The sequence below is a fragment of the Nipponia nippon genome, unplaced genomic scaffold, assembly GCF_047370975.1.
Source record: "Nipponia nippon isolate SJK-2023a ecotype South Korea unplaced genomic scaffold, ASM4737097v1 scaffold_30, whole genome shotgun sequence".
NCBI lineage: Eukaryota > Metazoa > Chordata > Aves > Pelecaniformes > Threskiornithidae > Nipponia > Nipponia nippon.
Window position 1 is genome coordinate 3,805,317 of NW_028262348.1, and position 25,523 is coordinate 3,830,839.

General features: G+C 40.6%; 1 protein-coding gene across 2 annotated transcripts in view; it reads right to left on the reverse strand.

Moving 5' to 3' along the window:
- Window positions 1-25,523, reverse strand: part of MED13L (mediator complex subunit 13L) — a 204,298-nt gene that overhangs the window by 19,161 nt on the left and 159,614 nt on the right. For both annotated transcript variants that reach the window (XM_087768384.1, XM_087768385.1), the window contains exons 11-22: window positions 24,187-24,409; window positions 23,082-23,187; window positions 22,543-22,667; window positions 21,029-21,128; window positions 17,253-17,473; window positions 13,784-13,989; window positions 10,411-11,357; window positions 9,575-9,754; window positions 7,691-7,914; window positions 6,886-7,078; window positions 4,474-4,918; window positions 2,788-3,007 (exon numbers count right to left, since the gene is read on the reverse strand). In XM_087768384.1, the coding sequence (XP_087624510.1) occupies window positions 2,788-3,007; window positions 4,474-4,918; window positions 6,886-7,078; window positions 7,691-7,914; window positions 9,575-9,754; window positions 10,411-11,357; window positions 13,784-13,989; window positions 17,253-17,473; window positions 21,029-21,128; window positions 22,543-22,667; window positions 23,082-23,187; window positions 24,187-24,409 (3,190 nt within the window). The remainder of the gene's footprint in view (window positions 1-2,787; window positions 3,008-4,473; window positions 4,919-6,885; window positions 7,079-7,690; window positions 7,915-9,574; window positions 9,755-10,410; window positions 11,358-13,783; window positions 13,990-17,252; window positions 17,474-21,028; window positions 21,129-22,542; window positions 22,668-23,081; window positions 23,188-24,186; window positions 24,410-25,523) is intronic.

Genomic DNA, 25,523 nt, shown 5'->3' on the forward strand with positions numbered 1-25,523 from the left:
GTTTGGATTTAGGATGAGAATAATGTTGATAACACACTGATGGTTTAGTTGTTGCTAAGCAGTGCTTACACTGGTCAAGGACTTTTTAGCTTCCCCGGCTCTGCCCGGTGCACAAGGAGCTGGGAGGGGGCACAGCCAGGACAGCTGACCCCGACTGGCCCAAGGGCTATCCCACACCGTATGGCGTCATGCCCAGTATGGAAACTGGGGGGAGTTGGCCGGGGGGCAGCGATCACTGCACGGGGATGGGCTGGGCAGCGGTCGGTGGGTGGTGAGCAGTTGTATCGTGTATCACTTGCTTTGTATATTATTATTGTATTATTATTATTACTACTATTCTGTTTCATTTTACTTCAATTATTAAACTGTTCTTATCTCAACCCACGAGTTTTCTCACTTTCACCCTTCCGATTCTCTCCCCCATCCCACTGGGGCGGGGGGAGTGAGCGAGCAGCTGGGTGGGGCTCAGTTGCCGGCTGGGGTTAAACTGCGACACAAAGTATATCCAACAAGTAGTAACTACTAGTGGCTTTTAAAAGCAGTACCCTAAAACTTGGGGGTAGTTTTAAGATTTAATTTTTTAATCCTCAGTCCAAAACTAAACACCGATATTCAAACACCTTTAATTTTTTTAAAACTGTTTTTCTGATCAACATGTTCATTTGCATGTAGCCTTTACTAGATAATCTCAGTATTCTCAACTTTGCGTTTAGGCAGGTTTGGTTCCACAGTTTGTAGTTAGAATTAGTATTTGTTTGCTGTTCATGTGGGAATCAGCACTGCGGTGTCATTCTTAAAGTAGATTATAGAAAGCAGAATTAAGATTCTATTATAGTGATTTGTGTGGTTGTTCCTCCTTTTCAATTTAGTAAACAGCAGAACCTCAGCAATCTTATGCTGCTGTTCAGTTTTATTTGTTTCAGAAAGTAATGTGAAGCAAGACACTTAAATTTACATCTTCAACCAGCACGAAATGGAGCTACAGTAAGATTTGCCTATGGGCTTTGAGTTTGATGGCTAAGACCCGTCTGCACAACAAGAACAGGAAGGAGAAATGGCACAACATTCCTTCAGAAGTAAACAAAGCACAACAAAGATAATATTTTCAGTTCAAATCCTTTCTAAAATCAGAATTAAAACCCTGTAAACTCATTTTTTTAATGTACTGTTGAGAAATACAATGTCCTACACATGGCTGTGTAAACATATTTTCTTTTGAACAGTGAGATCTTTGGAGCACAAACTGTCAATACAAAACATTTATGTTGTATCGAACACTATGAGACCCAAGCGGATTCTTTTAACAAATATTTTCAGTAGTAATAAAACTTAAGTATCACAAAACTTTCACTGCTCTGTGGTTCTTGCTTGAACCATAGTTACTTTGGTAGCATATTCTACTTAGTAAATGCGACTGCGTGTTTTTAACAGACAACTTCTTTATCCAAGAATTTCAGGAGCTGGGCTTTCCCATTCTATATATGAATTGTAATAAATCTGTAAACATTTGGGTTTGATTTGTTTTGAAATATTTGTGTATACTGTGGTACAGCTGTGAGAATATTGTGCTGGTGACTATATCCTGTTACCCTTTACTTAGAGAAAATTGTCTACTCTTTTGACTTGAACCAGCAAAATGCCACATATTTTGAGAAACAATTGGTAAGTGCCCAGAAAATAAGCAGTACTTACAAAGAGACGGTAAGCCCATTAGTTGTCTTATACAGACTAAGATACAATTTCAATACAGAGTTTACATGTTCTTGTATTTCAGACATTGCGATATCAGTGGCTATTTTATTTTTAGTGTCTTCAGGTCTGAATCAATTAAATTGCACGCAGTCTACCACGATATGAAGATGTGAATCTGATTTTCAGTTCATCCCCGCACCTAAAATATTTTGGTGACAGTTTCCCCGTCATTTCAGGGAAAGAGGAGGTCAAGATTACCAAAAATGACAAATGTTTTCCGTGCCCACTTTGAGATGCTATTATAACTTCTAATTCTGTTTTGATCATGTAAGTGAAAATACTTTTAAGCCAAGCCGAGCATACGTGAATAAGGTACACAGAAACCATTCACGTGCTGCTTCTTGCATGTGTTGCACACGTACACGCGTAGCCTGTAATCTCTGGCCTCCCGTTCTCCCCCCCATTTATTTAGACTGAGCCACTGTGAAAGAGGAGGCATGGCAAAATGCAGGCAGTCTGGGCAAGAGGCCAAGCTCTGCTTCTGACTACACAAATTCAATTCTTAAGTAATTCCATAGTAAGTAACTATTATTATATGCCAAGTTACATGGTAAATTATTTTTAAGAAGCAGATAATAACAATACAAGAGTTAAATTATACATTAAATGTCTGGTTTCACATACTTCTTTTGGATTAAACAGTATAAATCAAGAGAATATAAAAAGCAAACAACTCAACATGCAAAGCAATCATCAAAGGAGCAACTGGACGTTTCTGGCAATGGCAACCCAAGCTGCGACTTAAAGAATTGAAAGCCCTCTTCAGGAAGCATCTAGCGTATATGATGGCTAGAACCATGCAACAGATTTGATGCAAGGATACTGTGGCTGCCTTAAATTAATTTCCTCATCAAAACAAAAGCAAGTGGTTTTTTTAATATATAGCCTTGTAGTGTCAACAAAATAATTTGTAAATGCCACCTATATTTTATATGTTATCTTCCATTTTGTATCTTTTAGTACAGCGTACGTATCAAAAGTATGCTGGGATAGAATGACTCTCCAGTGTGAAGATACAAAGGAAGGCAGAATTACCTGGAGAATGAAAGAATTCCTCATATTCTCAGGCAAGTTATCCAACATTTCTGTGTAGCATCTCATCAAACTTAACAGCCAAAAGTTGGTTGAGGCAGATTCTTCATCTGCAGTGTAGGTAAAAGGATCCACCATGTAGATGACGACTGCTGGAGGATAGGCATTGCTGTCCGCAGACTCCGGTTCAGTGGGAATCCCTATTCTCTCCCTCTCTGTAACACTAGAGACATACACGTTGTTAAATTCAAAGGCCCGTTACAGCTGTTACTGTGTTTCTGTAAAGGTGTGCAAGGCTGAAGCAGAGGAGGAAGAAGGGGAGTGCTAAGTGATTCTTATGCTCAGAAGCAAAACTAAAAAACATGACAACAGCGACTGAGGAGAGGTGGCTTTTACTCGCAGCAGTTCTTAATCCAAAATACCTGCTATTAATTATGCATTAAAGATACTTACCATAAAGTCTAACATAATCTCATTTAATGCAATCAGAATAGATTACATCTGAAGAATATGGAAAAGTTGACTACTATTAGCTCCGTGAGTTTTCTTTTTATGTTTGTGCATGCCTGGTTTTTGGTGCTGTTTAGGGTTTTCTTTTGGGAGAGGTGGGAAGGAAGGGGAAGAAAAGGAACTGAGAACTGAGGACAAGTGCCACAGTAATATTCATGGAGACTGAAGTCCTCTAGTTAGTTACAGAAAAGGTTCCACTGGTAACGGAAGGAGCAACTGAACATTTTTTACTTGGTAAAACGCTCCTCCATGCCTCAACCATGAATGGGAGGCTCAACATCTGTAAGTGATAAAAAGCAGCGCAGACGTACTTGGTCAGAAACCATGCTGCAGTTGATAAAATGGTATTTTGCAGAGATCCAGTGAACAGATGTCTTAAGGATAACCCGAACTACAACAGGATGTGGGCTTTTCACTTAAGATACAGGAACTCCATAACATATATCATGCCTGTTAGTAATATGCATTATTATGAGAGTAATGAAAAACATGTTCACTCAGGAAGTCACTTACATAAGATGTTAAAAAACCTTTTCCTAATTTTTATGTTTGATGGATGACTATTTATAATGAAGTCTTTAAAAAAGTTGTGCTGCTAAAATTTATTTTAAAGTAACAGCAATATAATCCTGTTTCCTGACCTCACAGTATACCTGCTTGCAAAACAACATTTGCAATCCAGAAAATTAGGAAAAAATCCCTGGATTGCGTTTTGTATCTGTTAACTTTACAGGCATGATGGCGTGGCCCACATTAAGAGGCGTTCAGTCCCACGTGAGGTATCCTGCAGTACCCACCACACCTGAGACTGAGCTGGCAGATATGGCGCAGAACCTGTGAGTTTGTTTTGTTTCTTTTTTCTTGTCGTGCAGATGCAGGCCAATGGGGTACCCTAAGGCATCTCAAACAGCACTACAACACCCATGTTCACACAGCTGAATCAAGCTTTGTTTCTTGTAATGAAAAAGGGGAGGTTTGTTTTTTCCAACTCTCCTTTATCAGTAACTACTACGAACAAATAATAACGGGCCCTGCTCTATTTACAACTGGTCAGTAGTACTGCACGTGTCAGAGGGTCCTGTGTACATCAGGCTTAAAGGTTATGTGTTGTATGAAAACAGGAGAACAGTGGATTTAATTAGAAGTATTTTGAGTCGTTTGAGCTCTTAAGTAACTTACCCTTCCTGTCCTTCTTGTTGCTGTTGTGGTAAGTTTTGACCTGATTCTGTCTCTCCTCCAGGACCTGTGCTTCCCTGCGGGCGGTCTGCTGTGTTTCCCCCAGTGCTGGTGTTTTGCCCTGAACCAATGTTCCCACTAAACCCTGGAGTAGAGGTAGTGGTCATCTGGTTAACGCCGGGTGTTGCCGAAGATGCTGACAGCTGTGGCACAGAGGATCCGGAGGATGAGCTGCTTCCTGCTGGCAGGGTACTGGTCCCACCGCTGGGTGTGGAGTTAAAAGAATTGCCCGTTGGTGGTGCCCCAGCAGCGGAAAGACACGCTGAATTTGAGGGTGCAGGTCCAGTGTTCCCAGGTACTGTTTGTGTCTGGCTGGCTGGCGCTGGGGTTTGGTACTTGGGTGGTAGCAACAGGCTGCTGTCAAGCTGCAGAGTGGCTAAGTAAGGTGCTGGAATAGCATATAGATAGGAAAGGAGATTAATGACACTCTGTCAGATCCAAGTGAACTGCATTAACCATGAAGTCATACAATATTTTCTGCACTTTTAGAATATTCTAAGAGTAATCAAACGCTAAGTGAATATAATCTCCATTATAAATATTTACCTTGGAGTCCATTCTTCAGGGTTTCAGTTCTAACTGATATGAATCAAATGTCTTTAAGAACAAGACTGACTTTGCGGAGCTTTGTGAATCAAAGTTGGTACTGGCATGTCATTACCTCTGCCTAGATTGTGTTGCGGTAACGGCTTTATATAATGTTCAGCTCTGCAATCTACTACCAGTTATCTTTGTCAGACTGAAAATCTAAAAGTCCTTTTTACCTGAGTTACAATAATGGCAAACTTGAATATGATTATTTCTGCTCCTCAGTATCAGAAAAAGAGATATCACAGTGATTATTTTAAAGGAATAAATGAATAAAAAATAAGTAAATAAATATTTATTTACTCTCAGAGGTGGTAAATCACCAGCAGGGGAAGTTTCCAACACTGCCCCTGCCAGATGCCTCAGGTGTGAACTGAACAGCCCAGTTCCTCAACTGGCTGTGCACACGCTACATATTTCTGCATGTAAGCCTGGGGTATTTATGTTAAGCAGTTTTGTAATAATTCCTCTCTCCCAGTTGTGTGGTACATTAAAACTAAAAGCAGACTCAATGAGGCAACAGGGTCATTTGAGATAGGTAAGTCCTGGCCTGTTCTGCCAAACTTTCCCCAAAGGATGGGGCGAGCATTCGGCAGACTGTAGAACCGCCCGGCTAACTGATACGTTTGCTTAAACTTTTTTCCAAAACCAGATCACCAGTTCTCAAAGTAAGCAGACTTCAGAATTGTCACGTGTTTTTCAGAGCAAAGGGAGTAAGCGCATTTCAAGAAACCACTTTAAAGTTCCTGGCTATTTTTAAACAAAAAAATAGTTCGCGCATTTCAGCTCAAGCACTGGACGTTTACGTGGCTGGTGTTCCACGATCCCTGCCTGTCTTGCTGACCAGCACTGTCTCATGTTATGTTGCCTCTGGATCCATTCTGGAATGGAACAACCATGTCTCTCCCCAGATGACATCTGGGAGCGATGTCAGATGGGTCCAGGGACTCATCCAGGCTCAGCCAGGACCGGTCTTCTAATAGCACCCCAGGAAACTTCCTACCCTTCCATACTCTCAGGTTCTACACTCCTTCATGAAACAAGCACACCCGACATTATGGTACAAAAGAACAAATATGGCAGGTTGCCATAACAAAAAAACCCCACAACAACCAAAACCCAAAACCCAAACCAACAAATAAAAGACTAATCTTTTAAAATGTGTCACTGTTTCAGGACGTAGATAAGCCTATATGAGGTCCAGAGGAGACCGTGCCTTCAGGGTAATGTGGTTCCTAGTATCCACACCCAGTAGCTGGAGGCCCCAGTCACCACGGATACTGTTACTGTCTCTTTTTCACCTGTGTTAACTCATTCTTCTTTTGCAGAGTTTTAGCGAACCCGTCTCTTACAAAAAATAAATGTTATGCTTGAAGGCACCACGCACATCATGCTGTCGCACTGGCGTGATGATGCATATCAGTAGCAAATAAACCAGATCAATTTATACATTCAGTCTTGTGTGGAACATCTTTGAGACATACAAACATCTTATACCAACCTGACTTGTCTAAAAAGATAAGAATTGGCTTTTGAATCTCTGACATGATCAGCAGACTGATGAACAACAACAAAGCTTTCTAAAGTAGGCAAATTTAACATGGAAGGATTAAGACATCAGGGCAAAGCCTCATAATACCTTTTTTATTTTTAAACAGATCACCATCCATACCTTAAGAAAAAGCCCTCTGTTTTCACCTACTGCAGATAACCTCTAAAACACCTACAGAAAATGAAACAGCCTTGCTAGCGCCACGGTAGACTTACCTAGGTGATGCCGGCAAACTTGCGCGTAAAGTTTGAGTCTGGAATGATTGTCGCATTCCTCAGTGCCCCAAGGCTGGTTAAACCATTCGCTCACGAGCTCATCCGTTAGCTTTTGTGCCACAGTCTTTCCCACCCGCATAATCCCATCACGTAACACTTTGCAGATTGGTTTGTGCTGGCCAAGTCTACACATCTGGTGAGGAAAGAAGAAATGCTTGTAACTAGATGCCAAGCACCTGAAAAAGTTAGGCAGACTGGTTTGCAGCGTAAACCCTTTATTACCTGCACACATCTGGTGGCTTCTTAATAAATATAAAAACAAAAGGCTACGTTTATCTGCTGACTTGAATTGCACTTAGAGCAAAAGTAAGGTTAGAAAGTAATCTTACATATCCAGTAGTACACAATGTGCATGCTAGAAAAAGGAAATGGTTTTATCTCCAGCCGAGCAGTTACAAGAAAGCAACAGTTTAATTCATCTGCTCTTTGCTCTTTAGGTTTGGTTGGGCCTTCATGTGTTAGGTTGTGACTGTATTAATACCAGTGTTACATCCTCTGTAAATTAAGAGAATGTGTGCTGCAAAGAGCAGATGGCAACAAATACCCCGAAATGCACAGAGAATCCCAGTATAACTCAATTAGACAGTATTCTTGGACTCTGAAAGTGCAGAAAGTCCTCAAAATGAAAGATATCCTTATTCAAATAATTGTAACTTTAAAACCCATGGCTTTCTCCCAATGAACATGCAGTAGAGCAGAAGTGACACTTAAGAAGAAATAATTCAGTGTGGTTCCTCTTTCCGACCTCGTATACAGCACTCAAGTCCCTGAAGAAAGTTTTGGCTCCATCGAGCAAGGCCTCATTTTCTGGACACACCACGATATAGGCAACATCCCGATGGCCCCCATATGGGTCTAGCAACAGCCTCTCCCAGAACGGCAAGGAGAACGGAGAGATTGTCAGGAAGTCCTTGTCATAACCCACGAGTAAAGTCGGGATCGGAAGAGGCTCAGGAGATTCCTCAGAGCCTTCAAAGAGAAAAAGAGAAAGAAAAAATGTTAAAAGAACTGGTTTAACTGCAGTGGGTTCTTTGATGTACCAGGAGGTGGGTTCTGGTACAGGGATACTGGAAGTAACTAATCCCTTGCCGTCCTGAGTTTCCTAGAAGTTTGACCGTAGTGCGGAAACGTATACCGAGGCTGCGTCATGCCTGATAAACCATGTTCTCCCACAGTCTTTTTCCTTGGAAAAAATATTTAATAAAGAAAGATTTATATCGTACTTAAGAAATGTCATAAAATCAAAGTTCAGTCAGCCAAAGTAGAGGGAGCTGATCCAAGCACCATTTAAGCTTTCCTAGAAAGTTGCAATAAAACATCTTTCAGTGTACTGTAAATACATGTCCTGCCCTTCCTGAGGTTTAATCTCGTGGTTTTACTTTGTCATAACCATAACCACGTCTCACGAGTTCCTAAGAACATGAATACATAAAATCTGATTTTACAGCTCTTCATCTACCTCCACCTGGTTGTGCATAATTACCAAGTCAAATGGTTAGGCAAACTTATTCCCAGGTTTATAATACTAAGCAAAGTTATCATAATTGTAAAAACTGCCTCCTGCTGCTCTCCATAGGAAGTGCTCCGGAGCACTTGCTGTCACAACTGAGAGGATTACCTTCCGGTTTAACGTGGTATCTCCCAGACACTGCGCTCATGACAAGAAATATTGTTGAAAATTTCAAATGAAAATATACCCAGTAGTTTCTGCAGAATATAATCCAACTTTATTAAAAGTCAACATTCAGTAAAAATTACTGAATCTGTATCAAAGGCTCTGCTACTTACTGGTAATTTCGGTCTTATTCTCTGGTAACAATTGCCAAATCCTAATTCTTAAAGTTACAAATGCTGGAAAAATTATTAGATTAGAAGGACTCCTCGTGAAGCACAAGAGCTTTAGACAGGAACTGTCGTTACCACAAGTTGTCCCAGCCGCAAAGGAAAGCAGCAATATATTAAATACCAACAGAGAGAAAATAAAGCAAAGTGCGATGGAACTGTAGGGAAAAAACTAAGCAAGTCTGCATCAGTTAAGACCAAAATAAGTTGCAGGCGAGAACTACGTATTTAAAGGCCAGTCATTATTTTGCAAATGTGCACATACAAAAATCTGTTTTGTAATTTGTGTTTTCCAGAAGTGTCACTTATAACCAGGAGATACTTAAACTGAAACTTCTTATTAAGACTATGGGAAACCTAACAACAAGCAAACCTCTCTGTGGAGAAAGCATACCCCCTTTTTGCATATTTGTACGGCTCAGAAAGCCCCTCTTCCCCATTACCGTTTGGTACAATTCTAACGGCTTCCTCTCTTCCTGTTGTTTATATACCAGCCAAAGCACAGATTCAGACAGGGAGTTTGATCCTCACCCAGCATTTCTGCACTCTGTAAATCTTCATCGATCTGGAAGGGTAAAGCCTCCACTACAGTAGGCAAGCATGTGCTTCAAATGACTTTTAAGGCATTTGGAAAAAAAGCTATCGGAAGAGCCCAAAAGGAAAAAAAAAAGAATAAAAAAGCTCTCTAAAGAGCCCATTCGTTCTAACGTATTTCCAGAAGAAAGAGCACATTTCTAGAGAACTATGCTTTCATTTTAACTGTCGGCATATAACGCAATAGATGTACCGTAGGTTCCCCGGCCTGCCATCTTATGGAACTGCTGCCAGGTGAGTGGTCCCTGCACGTGCTGGATGTTCTCCCAGGTCCTTCCTGTTCGCTTCTTCTGGATGGCGTCCTGGAGGAAGGGCTGCAGCGACAGCAGCATGCGCACCACGTCCTGGGAGGAGAGCATGCTGATATCCAACACTGCAAACGACAAAGGAGCATCCATCATTTTCAGTGAGGAACAGGAAGAATTAGGTTGAGGTGGCAACATTTTTTACTTTATTGTTCCTTCGCACTGCTCTTCACAGTGCCCATTACGTTTGTACAACTCTATGTGGTACTTTACAAAAACATTACTGAAATAAAGCTGTCATCATGGTCCTTTTCACGTACCTTGCAATGTTACTGTTGTCCAGCTCAGTTCATAAGAAGTCAGAGCATCTTCAGCATATAAACAGGTAATATTTGATTATAAAATCACTTTTTTTCTCCCTTGGTGACACTTTCATACAGAGCAGTTCTTTTCTGCTGACTGCTTATACCCTTCTCCAAAAAAAAGGGGCCCTAATTCTGCCCTCCCCTCACTACTTGAATTTGTTTTGCATCTCTGCTTCAGATTTGTGAACTTCCACAGATTCTTACACAATTTAGACCACAAAGCCTAAGGACAACTGGATTATTGGGACTTTAGAAGTCATTTATAAAGCTTTCAGAAATCTACTTTATTTCTAGAATATTTTTATGCTTATCATTTCCCACATAAAGATTACGTGGCTCACGACTGGCAAGTTTCAAACAAATTTATAGAGGTCACAAAAACAGTCAAAGAAAAAAAACCAATCTGCTCTGACCCGTACCATTGCTGTGAGGCCAAGAATGTACAGTGGCGCTTCTCACTAGGGCTTCGTCCACTTTTCCCCCAGTGGGGTTGTCCACATACTGCCTGCCTTGCTCCAGGGCGTTGAAGCATTCCACCCAGGAGTCGTTACTGTCTGCCTGCAGTCTGTCGTAACTCCAGTTCATACATGGGAGCGTCTGACGATTATTGGAGGACATATAATCCAAGCAGCTCAGAGACGTGAAAGGCTGTGTGTGCTGATTCTGGAGGAGGAGGAGGAGGCTCATTGGAGGTTCCTGGGTCCTTCTAGCTCCCTCTCCCATCTGAGAGATCAAGTTGCTTTGACATATCATCAGTCGCCTTTCTGCAGCCTGGCCAATGTCTGAGGTCTTGCCAAAAATATCCAGCTCATCCTCAATGAAGAGCCCAGAGTTGTAACCTAATTTGCGGTTCATAATAGCGCTGAAGCCACAGGTGCAACGGTACTGATCCTCATTAGATGAATCTGGGATGTATAATCCAACATCTGCACCTTTAATATTCATATTACAGGCGCATATACAACAACTATCAAAGTTACGGTCTTTGAAGATGTTCAACACAGAGTCTGAAAGAATTAAGGTGACGTACAGGCTGTGGGCTTCTGGGATCGGCTGCACAGTGGCCGGCTCCACAGAATTAAGCGGTCGTGTTGTAGAAGGGGTAGAAGCAGGTGAACCTTGATCTGTGCTGTCGTATTTTACAGATCCTTGACCGCTCGCAGTACCCCCGCCTCTAGGAGTCCTTGGGGTCCTGGGGGTGCGTGGGGTAGGGACAGAGAAGCGGGGAGTTGCTGGTGACGGCAGAACTCCTGCCCCACTGTTGCTGGCCGGAGCGGCGCTATTTAGCGTCACGGGTGTGTTCATCTGAGGAGTGTTCATCTGAAGATAGTCTTGGTCGGCCAAACTCCCAACACTAGGCACATTGCTACAAGAAACATATGAAAACACAGAGTCAGATGCCATCACCAACTGGCTGGTTGTCAAGCCTGATTTTGTCAAAACATTTGTAAGTACAAGGAGACGGTGAAAAATGAAAGGATTCATTGTAACTGCAGTAAAGAAGGAACACCTTCAGGCGTTCTGCTCATAACCTGCTGATGTCTCGCAACTAAAATTGTAATTCTCATCCTGAACAGCGTTGTTTCTTATCAGTATAATAAAAAGGTATCATCATCTCAGGCACTTAGCCCTCTTAAAGATTATTCCCATGGCCTAAAACTCAAATGCTCTTGAGAAGACTCTAGATGTATTATCAAGTTAAGATTTTAGGATATTTGTAACTCTCTCAGAGAAAAGAGAAAGAACCGTAGTTGTTGTTTTAAACACAATTACCTGTAAGAGATATACGTTAGTGGAAATGAATAAAATATTTCAGAGGCACAGGAATCTTACTTTATTTTAGAAATTAACACTTTAAATAGCTGTCAGAAGTCACGCATGTGGCACTTGTATATGATACTGCCTCATGGTGGTATGCAACTGCTAATGGTATTCAGGATACTGCAAATGCCACTGCTCATTTAGGATTAGAGTCTGGAGCACAACGCGACACATTCCATTACAAACTCTTAGTCCAGCAAAGCTAAGAATCATGTTTGGGTCATCTCCTGTCATGACTGATTTTATTACTCTGTTTTTGTCATTTTAAGTGACCGAAGACCAGTCTGTACGTTCCTGTGGGATCGATCTTCTCTCTGGAATGACTCATTGTATCAAGAAATGGGTAATATGGGGCCAATCAAAAGCATGAGATCTTTACTTCACTTTTCTCTTTCAAGTTGGTAATAAGCTGCTCACTTTTCTTGAAATGTGTTCATTACATATTAGGGCAAGGAAAAACTGTAAGACCTCGATGAGTCTCTTGATAAAGGAGGGGAAACAGGTTTTCTTCATGTTTGTCTGCCTTAGTGTGTATTTTGTGTGTTATTTAGAAGGAATACTCTTTTAATGCTCACATATCATTAGGGACTTGAAAAGGAAAATAATGAAGACCTTATTCCTTAGACTCATCTTATTACCTTGAACCGATGTATGTCCAACTCAAAGCGAGAGGGGAAAAAAAATGAACAAAGGTTTGTAGGAGTTCTGAATCTGAAGCATACTGGGTGCCTCAGACTAATAAGAAAAGGTGACCTAGAAACCTTGATTGGCAATCACCACTCTGTTGGAAGCCTGCAGTAATAATCTTCACTCTAATTGGATTATATCGAAAATGAAAGGGTTTTTTTCCCCAACAAATACCTGAAATTAATAATCAGCTCAGGCCTGGTGAATCAGTTACTATTATGAAAAAGCCTGAGAATTAAATTGCTCTCTAGGCGCTATCAAGGGTTTACAATTTCTTTTTTGCAATTCTTCTGAGAACACTGAAGGATCCTTTGGAGCTGGAAAAGGACTGATTTAAAGGATTTACAGACTGATTTAAAGATACAGGCTACTTCCTCCAGAAATGAACGCAGTGCAGCAGGAGACCTTTGTACTGCTATTATACCTAGTAAGAGGTTTTATGAATTTCATGGTGCAAATTCTTGATAGCTTTCAAAATCTCCAGCAACGAATTTCTTCCATAAACATTGCTAATTTCTGAGACCTGAGTAAGGAATGCAAGCTTTTCAATTTCATGGCAGTCTTTGCTTATAGGTCACAGCACTCTCGTACTCAAGAGCGACTTGGCATCGTTTCTATTAGTATTTCGGACGGGGAGGATAGCGTACATCCCATCAGCATCTGTCTGATTAGCAGCTCCGTCTGCGACCCGTTCAAGTTAAATCACAAGAACGCAGAAGAGCTAACATGAGACCACGGAGAAGAGAGCTGTCACGGGCCTACTCAAAATTTTAAGAGCCCTCAGAAGGCAAACTGCTATCGTCAGGACCAGCTCTCATCAGACTGAAGCTCAGACGGAATACCCGAGTACAGGCAGGAGGGGCACCCGACTGTAGGCCACAGAACTGGGCGCTGAAATGGGAAGAAAGAGAGGTGAGAGGTTAAGTGCATGAATTTTATTCCCTAACACTTGTGTTTTATGTTGAATTACAATATTTTCCTGTATCAGAAATGGCAATTAATTCAAGTACCGCCTGTTCCTGATCTGTTAAAAGCACTAAGCGTGTAGCGGACACATACTGTAACAACGCCAATTTCCAAAAGCTGTTTTTAATTCTGATGTTCCCACTATTGGAACTTTTTTGGTCTAAGACAATGACAATTTGAAAAGGTTTAAAATACATTTGCAGGACATTTTATGGTTCTGCTGCATAGTAAAGCACTGTTAATGTATGCAAAATTTTAACGAACGAGCCGTTTTAGGGATGGGCATGACAAACTAATTTCCTACAAGACTGTACTTACTTGTAGCCATCTCTAATGAAGGTGGCTGCAGGCGGCAAAGGAAGTTGTTCAATTTTAGGAGGAACAGCCCAAGAAGGCCTGAAAATGCAGGCATCTGGTATCTTCAGAGGTAGGAGGCACTGGCTTGGCAGTATCTTCAGCGGAGCAAATACGGAGGAGCCCACAAAAGGTTGAAATGATGGAACTTTGTGCACGTACGAAAAATCCTGTAACATCCAAGGGACGTTGTTTACAACAATATGTTAAGGTTGCTCTTTATAGTTAGATATTTATTTTTAATTAAAACCTATTGTACTGTTTGAACCCTCTACAACTGCATTTTTTCCAAAATTACGTATATTTATTCATTCTACAAAACATTCAAGAGCAGTGCCTTCAAGGAAACTCAGCTGAGGCTCCTTGTTACACTGAGATGCTGTGCAACTTTAATGTCAGTGGATTTCACAATTAGATTAGACTCATTTAAGACAAGCTACGTCTGAAAAGTGAGTAGTGTACTATGAAATTTTCATGCTACCTAACTTTAAGCACCTAATTTAGGCACTCGAGAGATTGATCTTTGCAGGACTTCTGTACTGACAATGGAGAGAGAGGCTGAGTCACAGTGTGAAGGAACCTTAGGCGCCGTAAGTCAGCCTCTCTGAATAACCCCCATGCTGGGATGAATATACTCCAAGTAGTAACAATGGACACTTCACCCTTTCCAAATATCAAATATAAATATAGTCTTAATTATAAATATATAAGCAATCTAGTAAACAGAATATTAAATATAAATATAAATATAAATATAAATATAAATATAAATATAAATATAAATATAAATATAAATAGTCCAGTCAAACTGGACTTTCATTGACTGTCATGGTTGTTGGCAGAGAATGATGACAAGAACTTCAGCCAGAGTTTCTAGAGCTATTCCAAGTTCCTTTCAGAAGAAAAGAGCTAGTCCTTTTGAGGCACTACTGCAAAGTAAAAATCATTACTAAAATGGTAACAGTAGTCTCTCTCAGAATTTCAGTATTTAACATCTCATTAGATCTTTGCATTTTTGCCCTTGCACCTTGTAAAGCGTTGAGAGATGACAAATGTGTGGATTGCTATCTTCAGCTGCTGAATACTCAGCGCAAGAACTCTACTTCCATGTTCTCAAAATGATCAGCAATGGGTTTAGGTGCTTGTTTCCCCCACTGGTGTATATGAGCAGGTGTGACACACTTAAAAGCAAGTAAACTGTGCTGTTGGAAATGTTATCAGGCAGAATTAAAATATGTATTTTAATACTCCTAAAATGGCTGTGAGGGAGATTAAAATATCTTCAGTATTGGTGACACCCTAAAGTCTGTTCCCACTCAAAAACTTTCAGCTCAACAAATTCCAGCACAGATTTTCTTTCCAGGCCCAAACTGTCCTAGTCTTAAGCAAACAGTTGACTGTACAAACAGAAGAAAAAAACCAGCGAGGTCCATAGCAAGGCAAAGTCTTACAAACCTTCTAAAACCTTATTTCAGACTTCTATAATGATGTAAAAATTGCTAGGTACGCAAACCAGACAAGGCAAATGGACAGCTGTACTTCAGCAAAGCCGCTAAGAAGATGCCTTTTCTCATCATGCCTTCAAGTTACGAAGTTAGGACAGAAGGAAGCAGAGCTCCTGCAATAACAAAGCAGCCTTGCTACGTACGCCTAGCTTTCCAGGTGGTTAACCGTCTTCACGAGGGGCACGCCGATAACTAACTCCCTTGCGCTTTTGCAAAGCCTCTCTTTCTCAACAGAATTGTTTGTAAAGCTCCCTATCAGCTCAGCCCCTTCACAGGCGCCAGCTTAATTTGCAGCCCGTGAGCTGGCACCTCCCGGCTCCGACTAGGCGCGCTTTATCGTAACGTGGAGACAGAATCCCTGAACGCAACAAGCCGCCTTACCTCCTGCCAGGGACAGAGCCTCCTCCTGGCCCAGGGACAAAACCGAATGCTCTCACGGAGAAAGTCACCCTATGGGTTGCCTGTGCTTTACTTTCAGGCTGCCTAAGGTATACTATTACTGCCATGCAGGAAAATTTACTAATTCATAGCTGACTAAATCATTTTTACTAAGAGAAATTTATATATCGGTATTCTTATATTGATATATAGCCACTTCTTGTCCATGCAACTGCAAGTGCTGTATCTTGCCACGTATAGCGCTCTCAGCAATGCAGATGCTTAAAAATAAGCTTTCGGTTAATTCAAACGTTCAGAGGAGCACAAAATGAGAGGGAAGGAGGTGGTGTTGGGGAGGAAAACGACTGCTGAAAGAGAAGGAACCGGCTGTGGCAGATTAGGGGCAGGGCAGGCCTGAAGGGGAAGAATTAGGCTGTAAAATCAAGGGTTGGGGACTACCAGGAAGGCAGAGTTACAGTGGGTATCTCCCTGTTTATTACCTGCGTACAAATGAGCTTGCTGCAGAACAAGGCGATGTGTATTTCTACAGGGAAATGTGCATTTTTAAATAAAAAAAACCCCTCAGGCTATATGCATGGAAATATGGTAACGATAACTTCTGACAAAAGTGACAAAATTGGCCCAAAAGTTAAGTAATGCAGAATACACACAAGCAGGCAGAATGATTTTATCCTACCTCTTAACCTGTGCTACAGATGGAACAATGAAATACAAACCGATGTACACTAGGTGCTTATGTTAAGTCCTTTTATGCGATGCTATGGAAAAATGGATACGTCTTGATATGTAAAGTCGGGGAGGTGAGTACTAGTACCCAGCAGCAGAGTCCCCATTTAAAAATAGTTCTTTACTCAGATACACTATAGGACTCAATATAGGAGTAACTATGTGACATTACCTGACCTGTGTTATACAGAAAGTCAGATAAGAATGGTCCCATCTGGCCTTAAAACTTGTGAAGTAACATCAGCTGAAGAAGAAACAGAGCAAGTTCAACCCCTGGGCTTTCTCAGAGATTTTCAACCCTAACCAAAAAAGGCAACATTTCAGAGAGAAAAAGGCAGCCTTTCTACATGCATGACTTTATCCTAGCTGCATCCCCAGAGACTGGCAGCAAGGAGTGGCTATACATAAAAGGTGCTACAGAAAAATTAGCTGAAGAAATCAATCATTTAACAGCTACTTAGTCACAAGCATGATGCTTTTTCATATATGTACATTCTTTCTGTTAGGCATAGGGCTCATTTCACATACAATACTGTTTGTTTCCTGAGAGCACCCAGAAACATTACAAACATAAAATTACGAGAAGAAAAATACCTATAGTTCAAATCAGGGCAACAATTAAAAAGCTCCTTTACTAGAGAAGAACTTTTTTTCCAACTAAAGACCGATATGTACTTTACATGGATCCAGTTCACGTTTGTTACAGCAGTCTGCTACGCGCACTACGCTACATGGGACTTGTTTATAAAAATCAAAACATACATAGATGAGATTACAAAAATACCCCATCTTTGGCACGTTACCTTAATTTCTTCAGGCTTAGGGCTACCTAACCCATCCTCCACCTCCATTTTAAACTCGGCAAGCTGTGTTGGAACCATGTTGACCATAGGACTTTCCATCATTCCCAAGGTAGTCACAGTCTCTGAACTTATTCCATCTTTATAACTCATTACCGGGGAGAAGGCAGGGTGTTGTTCTAAAGAAGGTGGTGTTGGGAACATCCTTTGGAGATCTGCCACAGCTGAATATGATGAAATAACGCGCTGTTAGTCATTAAAATACAAATTCTCAAGGAAATGCAATAAAACAGAAGGGACTGACTCAATACTAGCTCTTATTTCATCAGTTAAAACCCAGCAAAGATTCTACAGACTTGCTACAGTTCTCACGCCAGTACAAATCTAGACGAAAAGTTAACTCCTAGGGATAAATTCCAAATATTCCTAGGGATACTTTGCAAGCCCGTTGTTCAGCAGAAGCAACAAACTGGTAGGTACACAAATTCTATGTACAATTTTAACAGCAACAAAGAAATATTTCATAATAAAAGGGATTAATTGACATTAATGCGAAGTTCACCCCAGCAACTGTTACTGAGGAGATACTTGATGTTTCTTCCCTTCTTTTAGAGCTGATACCGAGCCCAAAACGGGACGCTTTTGGAATTAGCGTGCACTTAGCTGCATTTTCCCACTGACATCCAGCCATTGCAGTCTCATTTGGTCCACGGCGACATAACACCTGGAGGTAAGACAGGCTACTCTCGCTAACACAAACACGGGTAATTTTGCCTAAGAATCAGACTGCCAGGCACCCAAAAGCGACAAGTGTCAGAGGAAGCCACAAAATTATAATTTTGCATCACAAGACATTAAGCCAGGAAAATCCCCAAATGACTTCTCAGTAAATGACCGTAATGTAATCATCCATCGTATATTTTTCTTCTTTAAGCAAAACAAACAACCAACCAACCCCAACCAAAATGCTACATAAAGTGTAATGCAGTCAAACAAAAATCAGAATAAAGTCTTGTATTTTCTCCCCAGCTACATTCTTTCTCCTCCCAGCTACCCGCTTCCATATTTATTTTGCTTAAAATTCAGAATATATGCTATCTTTTCCTGACTTGAATTAGCACAGATATTCTCTGGACATAACCATCACTCCAGTGAATTCAGTGTTAAAATACTCAAATTAGAGAAGGGACCATTCCCATAGGTGTCTCTTCTTAAATACCTTTTCTGACAGACTAAATGCCCAACCCCCTTCCATTCCTGTGCACACACCCAACCCAAGCTGACAGGGCACAAGGACATACTTGTATTCGATAACTTTTGCAGCCTAAAGATTATGGAAAATTCGCAAATAAATACAGATGGATTTCTGACTGGTAAACGCTGTGTTGTGGACATCCAAACTGGTGAAACATAGTGCTACTCTCAAAAACTGATTGAAAAAGACAGAAATAAGTGATGGAATTAAAATTATGTGCAGTATGCAAATACCTACGCTAACAGTACATTTTTGTAGGACGCTGCAATCTCAAGATGCGTCTCCACTCTGCCTTAAAGCGAAAACCTGAATTGCGTTCTTTTGTGCACAGAGATAAGACAAGCAGTCTATTTAATTCTTTAGACAAAGTGGAACAACTCAAATAGGTGAATTCCTCTCAAAACGGAGTTCTGTGGGTAATAACAGTCAAAGCTGAACCCCAAGTGTTTCACAGCCTGGAGCAGTAGAGTAAATAACGGGCTATGAATTATTCCCACTCAGCTTTTTTTTTATTTCCCTTTCTCAGTCTTTGCATTTAAAAGGCGTTAGTCTTGTCCTGGTATAGGATAAATTAATGTTGAAAACAGGTTCAGTAGAATGGAAAAACCTATTTTCCACCCAATGCTAGTATGAAATATCATCTTCAGGATGGCAGCTGGATTAGCTACTGCCTCTGTTTTTCACGAAAGAGAAGCGGGCTTTAGAAATCGGAGAGAGGGGGACAGGAAGGAAGGTTACAATGAGATGTGGTCAGTGGGGCGTTACGATGATGTACAAGGCGTTTCGGGTCCCTGCAGATACTGTTATGCCTCGACAGCTGGTGTCAAGGGGACAGCTACAAAACAGAAGCGGAGTGTATCTATTTAACTTATTTATTCTGTACAGCTCCACAGTATATCATTTTCTCACACTGAAGCTCACTCCAGTTAGCAAAATTCTGCAGTGCAGATTCATAAAAAAGTTTAATTACAAAAAATCCCCCAACCCTAGAGCAACAGGCTAACTATCATTATTCATTTTCATGTGTGTCACGCTTGAAAAAGCTTTGCATATTTTAAAAAGCTATGGATCAACTAAACCTGTCAAAACCCAATCTCTGTATACTTCAGACTTCCACATTTGAGTAAATCAGCACAGCTTTTATGGGTCCATAAAACTCTGACTCATCTCCTTCAGACTGTTTTTTTTCTTCTCCTCAATTTGTTCTCATTACCAGCTAAAGTTAATGAGAAGACATTAAAGAATGATTTGCAGAGGGATCCGATTTCTGCTTATAGCGGCCACAAAAATCAAACATTCTTCCTCCTCACCACTAAGTAATTTGTAATTCATAATTTGATTGGTTAGTATTATACCAAAAATTCTCACCTTCCTCCTCTCACACATACTTATACACATTTCTCTTTCATCTCAAGAGAAATGCCACCTATATACATAGAATCATAGAGTCGGTTAGGGTGAAGAAGACCCTTAAGATCATCAAGTCCAACCGTTACCCCACCACTGCCAAGCCCACCACTAAACCATGTCCCTAAGCACCACGTCTGCACCGCTTTTAAATCCCTTCAGGGATGGGGACTCAGCCCCTGCCCTGGGCAGCCTGGGCCAGGGCCTGACAGCCCTTTCGGGGAAGAAATTTTTCCTAATACCCAACCTAAACCTCCCCTGGCGCAGCTTGAGGCCACTTCCTCTCAGCCCATCGCTTGTTACTGGGTAGAAGAGAAATGCAAGAAAGCCCATACATCTCGGACAGCAGAAGTTATCATTCCCCACACTTGTTGGCACAAAAACTTACAAAAAAGCCCTATTGTTTTAATCTACGTTTCCTACATTTTCAGCATACTAAATTTAATTTCTAACTTTCCTGCACTCCTAGAGCCTTCCTTGTACGCGTGTAGTGCCTGCACAAGCATCACTTCTACCAGAACCATCTGTAAAAGGTCTACAATGTGTCTTCAGTTAGAACCTACTTCTCGGACTTTAATCATGCACTTCCACATCTAGATTAAACCCCGAAGGTGATTTTAGTCTCAATTTGTTGAATGCTGAATGCAATTTGCTTCCAAGACAGGTTGCACCATAATGGCCAATTGGTAAGTCACAGCATTAAATTCTTTGAATTCTTTAAAAAGAAGAATGATTTATACTTAAAGAGGTATATGGTAATGGTGTAAGTGACAAACTGAGATTAAATACTGAATTGAGAATAGAGGGGATAGCTTCTAAATGAAGATTTGTAACAAACCCCTCCCATACTTCCAGTCTAAGACGATAACGTCAAAAGCAGAGTATCTCCAATCTCAGTAGGCCCATTAAAAATATATGTCTGTATTACCATCCAATATTCTCATTAAAATCTGCTTATCCTCTTTAATATTGGCATCTGGTAATTACAGAACGAAATAAGCACACTACCTCTTAGGCCTGAAAAAGTGACATTATAAGCCTCCTACAAAAAGGCAGTATGGCAGCTGTAAGGAGATTTTGACTGTCAACAAAGTGGTAATCAGTTGTTGCTACTTACTTGGGGGGTAAGGTACTGCTGTTCTGCCATCCTTCCCTACAGGGCGCTCCTCAGACCCCACTGCAGGCATTTTTGATGACCGAAGAGCTGGTGATACAGCCTAAAAGCAGAATAATCACACACTATATTAAAAAATATACAAAATACTAGAATTCATAAGCTATTAAAAATTCTGAAAACTCTCTGAATGCGATTTCACAAGAAAGAAAAAAGTGTACTTTTCTACTCTCCCATCCACTCCCCCCAAGGAGTCTGCATTTTTTCCCTCTCTTTCAACATTAAAACAAAACAAAACAAAGCCTCTGAAATATTTGCCTGTCTATGCACCCCCCCATATGCAGATACATAAATACAAGCATATGTATCTATATACACACAAATTATATTGAAAATGTTATCACAAACACTGATCTTGAAATTAATGTGGCTGCTCTACTTGCTTCCACATTTGGACTACTCCAAGATGATCACGAGAATACAACGCAGAGTAAGAACGCCATCAGCAGACGACCGCAGGGGACAGCTCAACACGTGCACGTTTAAGACAGGGCGAACATTAGGTCTGTCCAGGCCAGCCTCACAGGAGGAGGTCATTTTTTCATTTTGGCTGAACGGTTCTCTAGTAGATCTGTGTATTAACTGCGACATCTTAAGTGCAGTTTGCGTGGAACCACAGGACAGGGAGAAGCGGTAAATAAACTGGTGTACTTGAAACGTACTGCCAAGAACCAGACACGAGACTTTGAAATGCTATTGTCTGCTATCAGTCAGTTTGGGATCACCTTCTGTATCATTATGGCTATATTAGATTAAGCTTAAAAATAGTAATAATTCAAATCTTTGCCTTTCCATGTGGCTCAATTGTTTTTTCCCGGTAATTGATGTAAATCTGCTTTTCCTTTGGTATTTCCCAATATTCAGCAACTATTCCTATTTGCACTGAAATAAACTGCTTGTAGGAATAGAAAGAAACATGCTTCAGAGAATTACTGAAATTCAGAAACGCTGAATTTATTTTTCTTTCGGCAGCTTCTTAGACAAGGTAAAAGAACAAACCAGCAGTTAATGGAACTAGGCTCTTCCATAACTCTCAGACAAACACAAAACAATGACAAAAGCAAAGGACACGAAACTGGATGCAATACACTTACAAAGCAACTACGTTGCTTTACCTATGTAAGTATTCGTGTAGCCTGTCTATGCAATGGCTGAGTCAGCAGGTTAGTTGTGTACAGGTTCCCCTCACGACTGAAAAACGACGCAAGCTTTGACGTCACCTAAGTGATCTCCTAATGTTCCTGAATTACACACAGTCATGATTTCTCTCTTGATGGATCTCCTGAAACCTCTCTTTGCTAGCAATTCCTCCTAGTTAAAATCCAAGCCTGCCTACCCGGACACTCCTTCTCCTATCTACTGGGGATAATCGCTCCCCACTAGGATTCCATCCTCCTCCTCCTCTTTTTTTGGCCACAGTTTAAGCCTACAGAACACTCAGTCCCACAAAGACTTACGCCAAGCTCATCTTCATCTGAATTATCAAAGATATTATCTAGATCATGAAGCGATGGAGCCAGATCCATCACCTGTGTGAGGCTACCAGAGCCTACGCGGCCTGCAGCATTGTCTTGCCGGGTATCTATCAAAAAGAAAGGGAAAAACACATGAAAAACGGGAGCAAAGTTAGGAAACACAAAATTGCCTTTTTTCAGTTTTACTTCTCACTCTAAACAGGGGACAAAGAAGAATTGCTGAGGCCCCTTTTCTATGATGTAGCTTAGAAATAGCCTTGCAGTCAAGTTTCAAGCAAGTGCCAAAGGTCAACAGAGAAAGAATTAAGGTAGCTACTGCTCAACTTAAATATTCTAAAAAAAATTAATTAATTTTGTTACTATAAAAAGGACAAGCAGAATCAAGTTTTTTCCATCTCAGGAGCTGTCTATAGCTCTCATGTTACAGTAAAATGTTCAGTATGTGATTTTTCCTTTCAGATTTTATTGCATAGCTTTGAGTATTTTTGCTTTGCAGAGCGAATTAAAGAGCTTTTACTCACCAGTCTTAGGAGCAGAACTGAAAATAGACATGGCATCTTTTCCATCAGGAACTGGTGTAGAATGACCCGTTGTGGGGATTTCCTTGGTGGCAATTCCATCTTCTGACTATACAAAAAACCCAAGAGTTTTTAACGGATATTCATGTAAGCTACGTAAGAACAACTCTTTTCCTATGTCAAGCCAAACTCAGGGCTCTGGATTAAATGCTTCAAGAAGCAATAAAAAAAAAAATTAAGAAGGGAAAAGAACACAGTTGTCTGCTGTTTATCAGGAAAAACATAAAGGAACATTGTGTATGATTTACAAAGGATTCCATACACATCAGTTAACTTTGATAGCCAGTAATTCGCAAGTAATAGCCAGATAATGAGCCACCTCAATTTCTCCAGAAAACACATCTTCTAGAATTTTAAGCGTGGTGGCTCCCCACACAAGAACAAATGGGTGAGCAGCCAGACAACGAAACAGCTCCATAATGGATGAGAATGAAGTATCACGCATACAGGGCAGGTGACGACCAAAGAACAGTGATCAAATTGTTTCCTTTCACATATGGAGGAACAGCTCTGAGGAAATGTCCGAACCAATCTAGCCTCCCTGCCACAAATCCTCCCAGCAGAAGGCTACATTAATTTTGCCCAAGGGAAGAAAAATAAACTTGGGCTGGAGAGACCTGAGCTTTGCAGTGAGGTGATATGTCAAGCTGAAGCAAGCAAGGGGAAAAAAAAAAAAAAAAAAAAGCCCAGCAAATTCTTGCATCTCTACAAGTGAATATCAGGCTCAAAATATTTAATTTCTTAACTTAAACCTGGAACCTGCTGCTGGTCAAGCTGCATATACAGAAGCAGCAAGTATTCCTTGCAACGGCAGTGTTTTCATACGCAAGCAGGTTCAGAGGGATGCCAGCAAATACCAGTTCAAAAATACCATAGTGAAATGAAGTTTTTGCTGTGAGCCGGTGCAGGAAAGAAACACATCATCTCTCCAATTTTGATCTGTGGAACAGGCTTGTGTCTCCCCGAGAGCTGCAGAGCAAATTCTGTGCTGCAGTACTCTAAGTCCGAGAAGAACGTTAATGATAAAGGCTCTGGAATTACACGTTACCTTGTTCTTTTTCAAAGGATCCTTCTCAGCCCCAAGTTTGCATTTTTTATTGCCAGTGAAGCTGTACTTTATATCACCATCTTCAAAAGTGTAAGGATCACTAGCGTCTCCCAAGCCTTCTCCGGGTTGTTGTATTAGAGGCAAGGGGTCAAGATAGTTCAGTGTCTGCACTGGTTTTTGCTCTTCCAAAATTTTAAACCGTTTATTAGGTTGTGCTAAGAGCCTGAAAGTAAAAATAAACAAGCAAACAAAGCCATCATGAAACAAAACGAACATACCTTTTACAGCAAAGAAAAATAACAGCTCTTAAGATCTGCAGCTGGCGCACACAAATACAGCCCGTGTCTCACTCCATCCTCCTTGATCTAGCAGAAATATGTTTTTTCCTCAAATACAGGATCCATCTGCCTACATTTAGTATTGAACATCTTACTGCATTAAGAACTACTTTGGGACAACGAAAAAAGAATTAATCTTGTCACTATATAAACCAAAACACTTCGAAGTACACATAACCTTTTCATCCTGGCGAACTCCATTGTAATTACCAAAATCAATGCTGTCATAACTCAAAAATTCTTCCTCATTTAATTTTAGCTTACGTGTTTTCATTAACTGCTCTCTTTGGTACACTTTTTCTGTGCCTTGCCAGAAAGCAAAAGTAATTTTTAGGCTGGCATAAAATTAATTCAAATCCTCATGCTAAAGTTAAAAATAAATAAATAAATAAATTTGCATAAAAGAAAATTCATGTTTAAAAAAATTAAAAAAGAAAGAGACAGCTAAAAACTCCTTAAGATTTAGGTAGTTCATGTTCTTCACCAAGGAAGACACTGTATGTTAATGGTAGTTTTTCTAAAGTAGCATTTCCAAGAGATCAGCATTTGCTCTTCCCTGGGTGCAGACCAGAGAGACTCTTAGGGTTTTCAGTCTCAAGCCTACAGAGACTGAAGTTGACAGCAAAGCTTCCATCAGTTTCAGAGATCTGACAGTGGGTTTACAAAACAGCAGTATTATTCCCTAACACAGTATCAGCTGCTGCTCACAGAAAGCGTGGTACAGTGCAATTCCAAACCCACACAATTGGACAAACTACACTGAAGTGCCTCTGCAGTGCCATAAACACAATTTCACTCAAAGCAAGCATTTATGTAGCTGGAAGGTTGCATAACTAAACACAGATTTTCTTTTTTAAAAAGATCCGAAGACATAAGCTTAATGAAACTCTTACATTTGCTCAAATTACTGTGATATAGGTTACAAAGAAAGATTCTTACAGTGTCCAACAGAAAGCCAGACAAGAAATAAGCAAGCGTGCTGCAATAGCGTATTCGTAT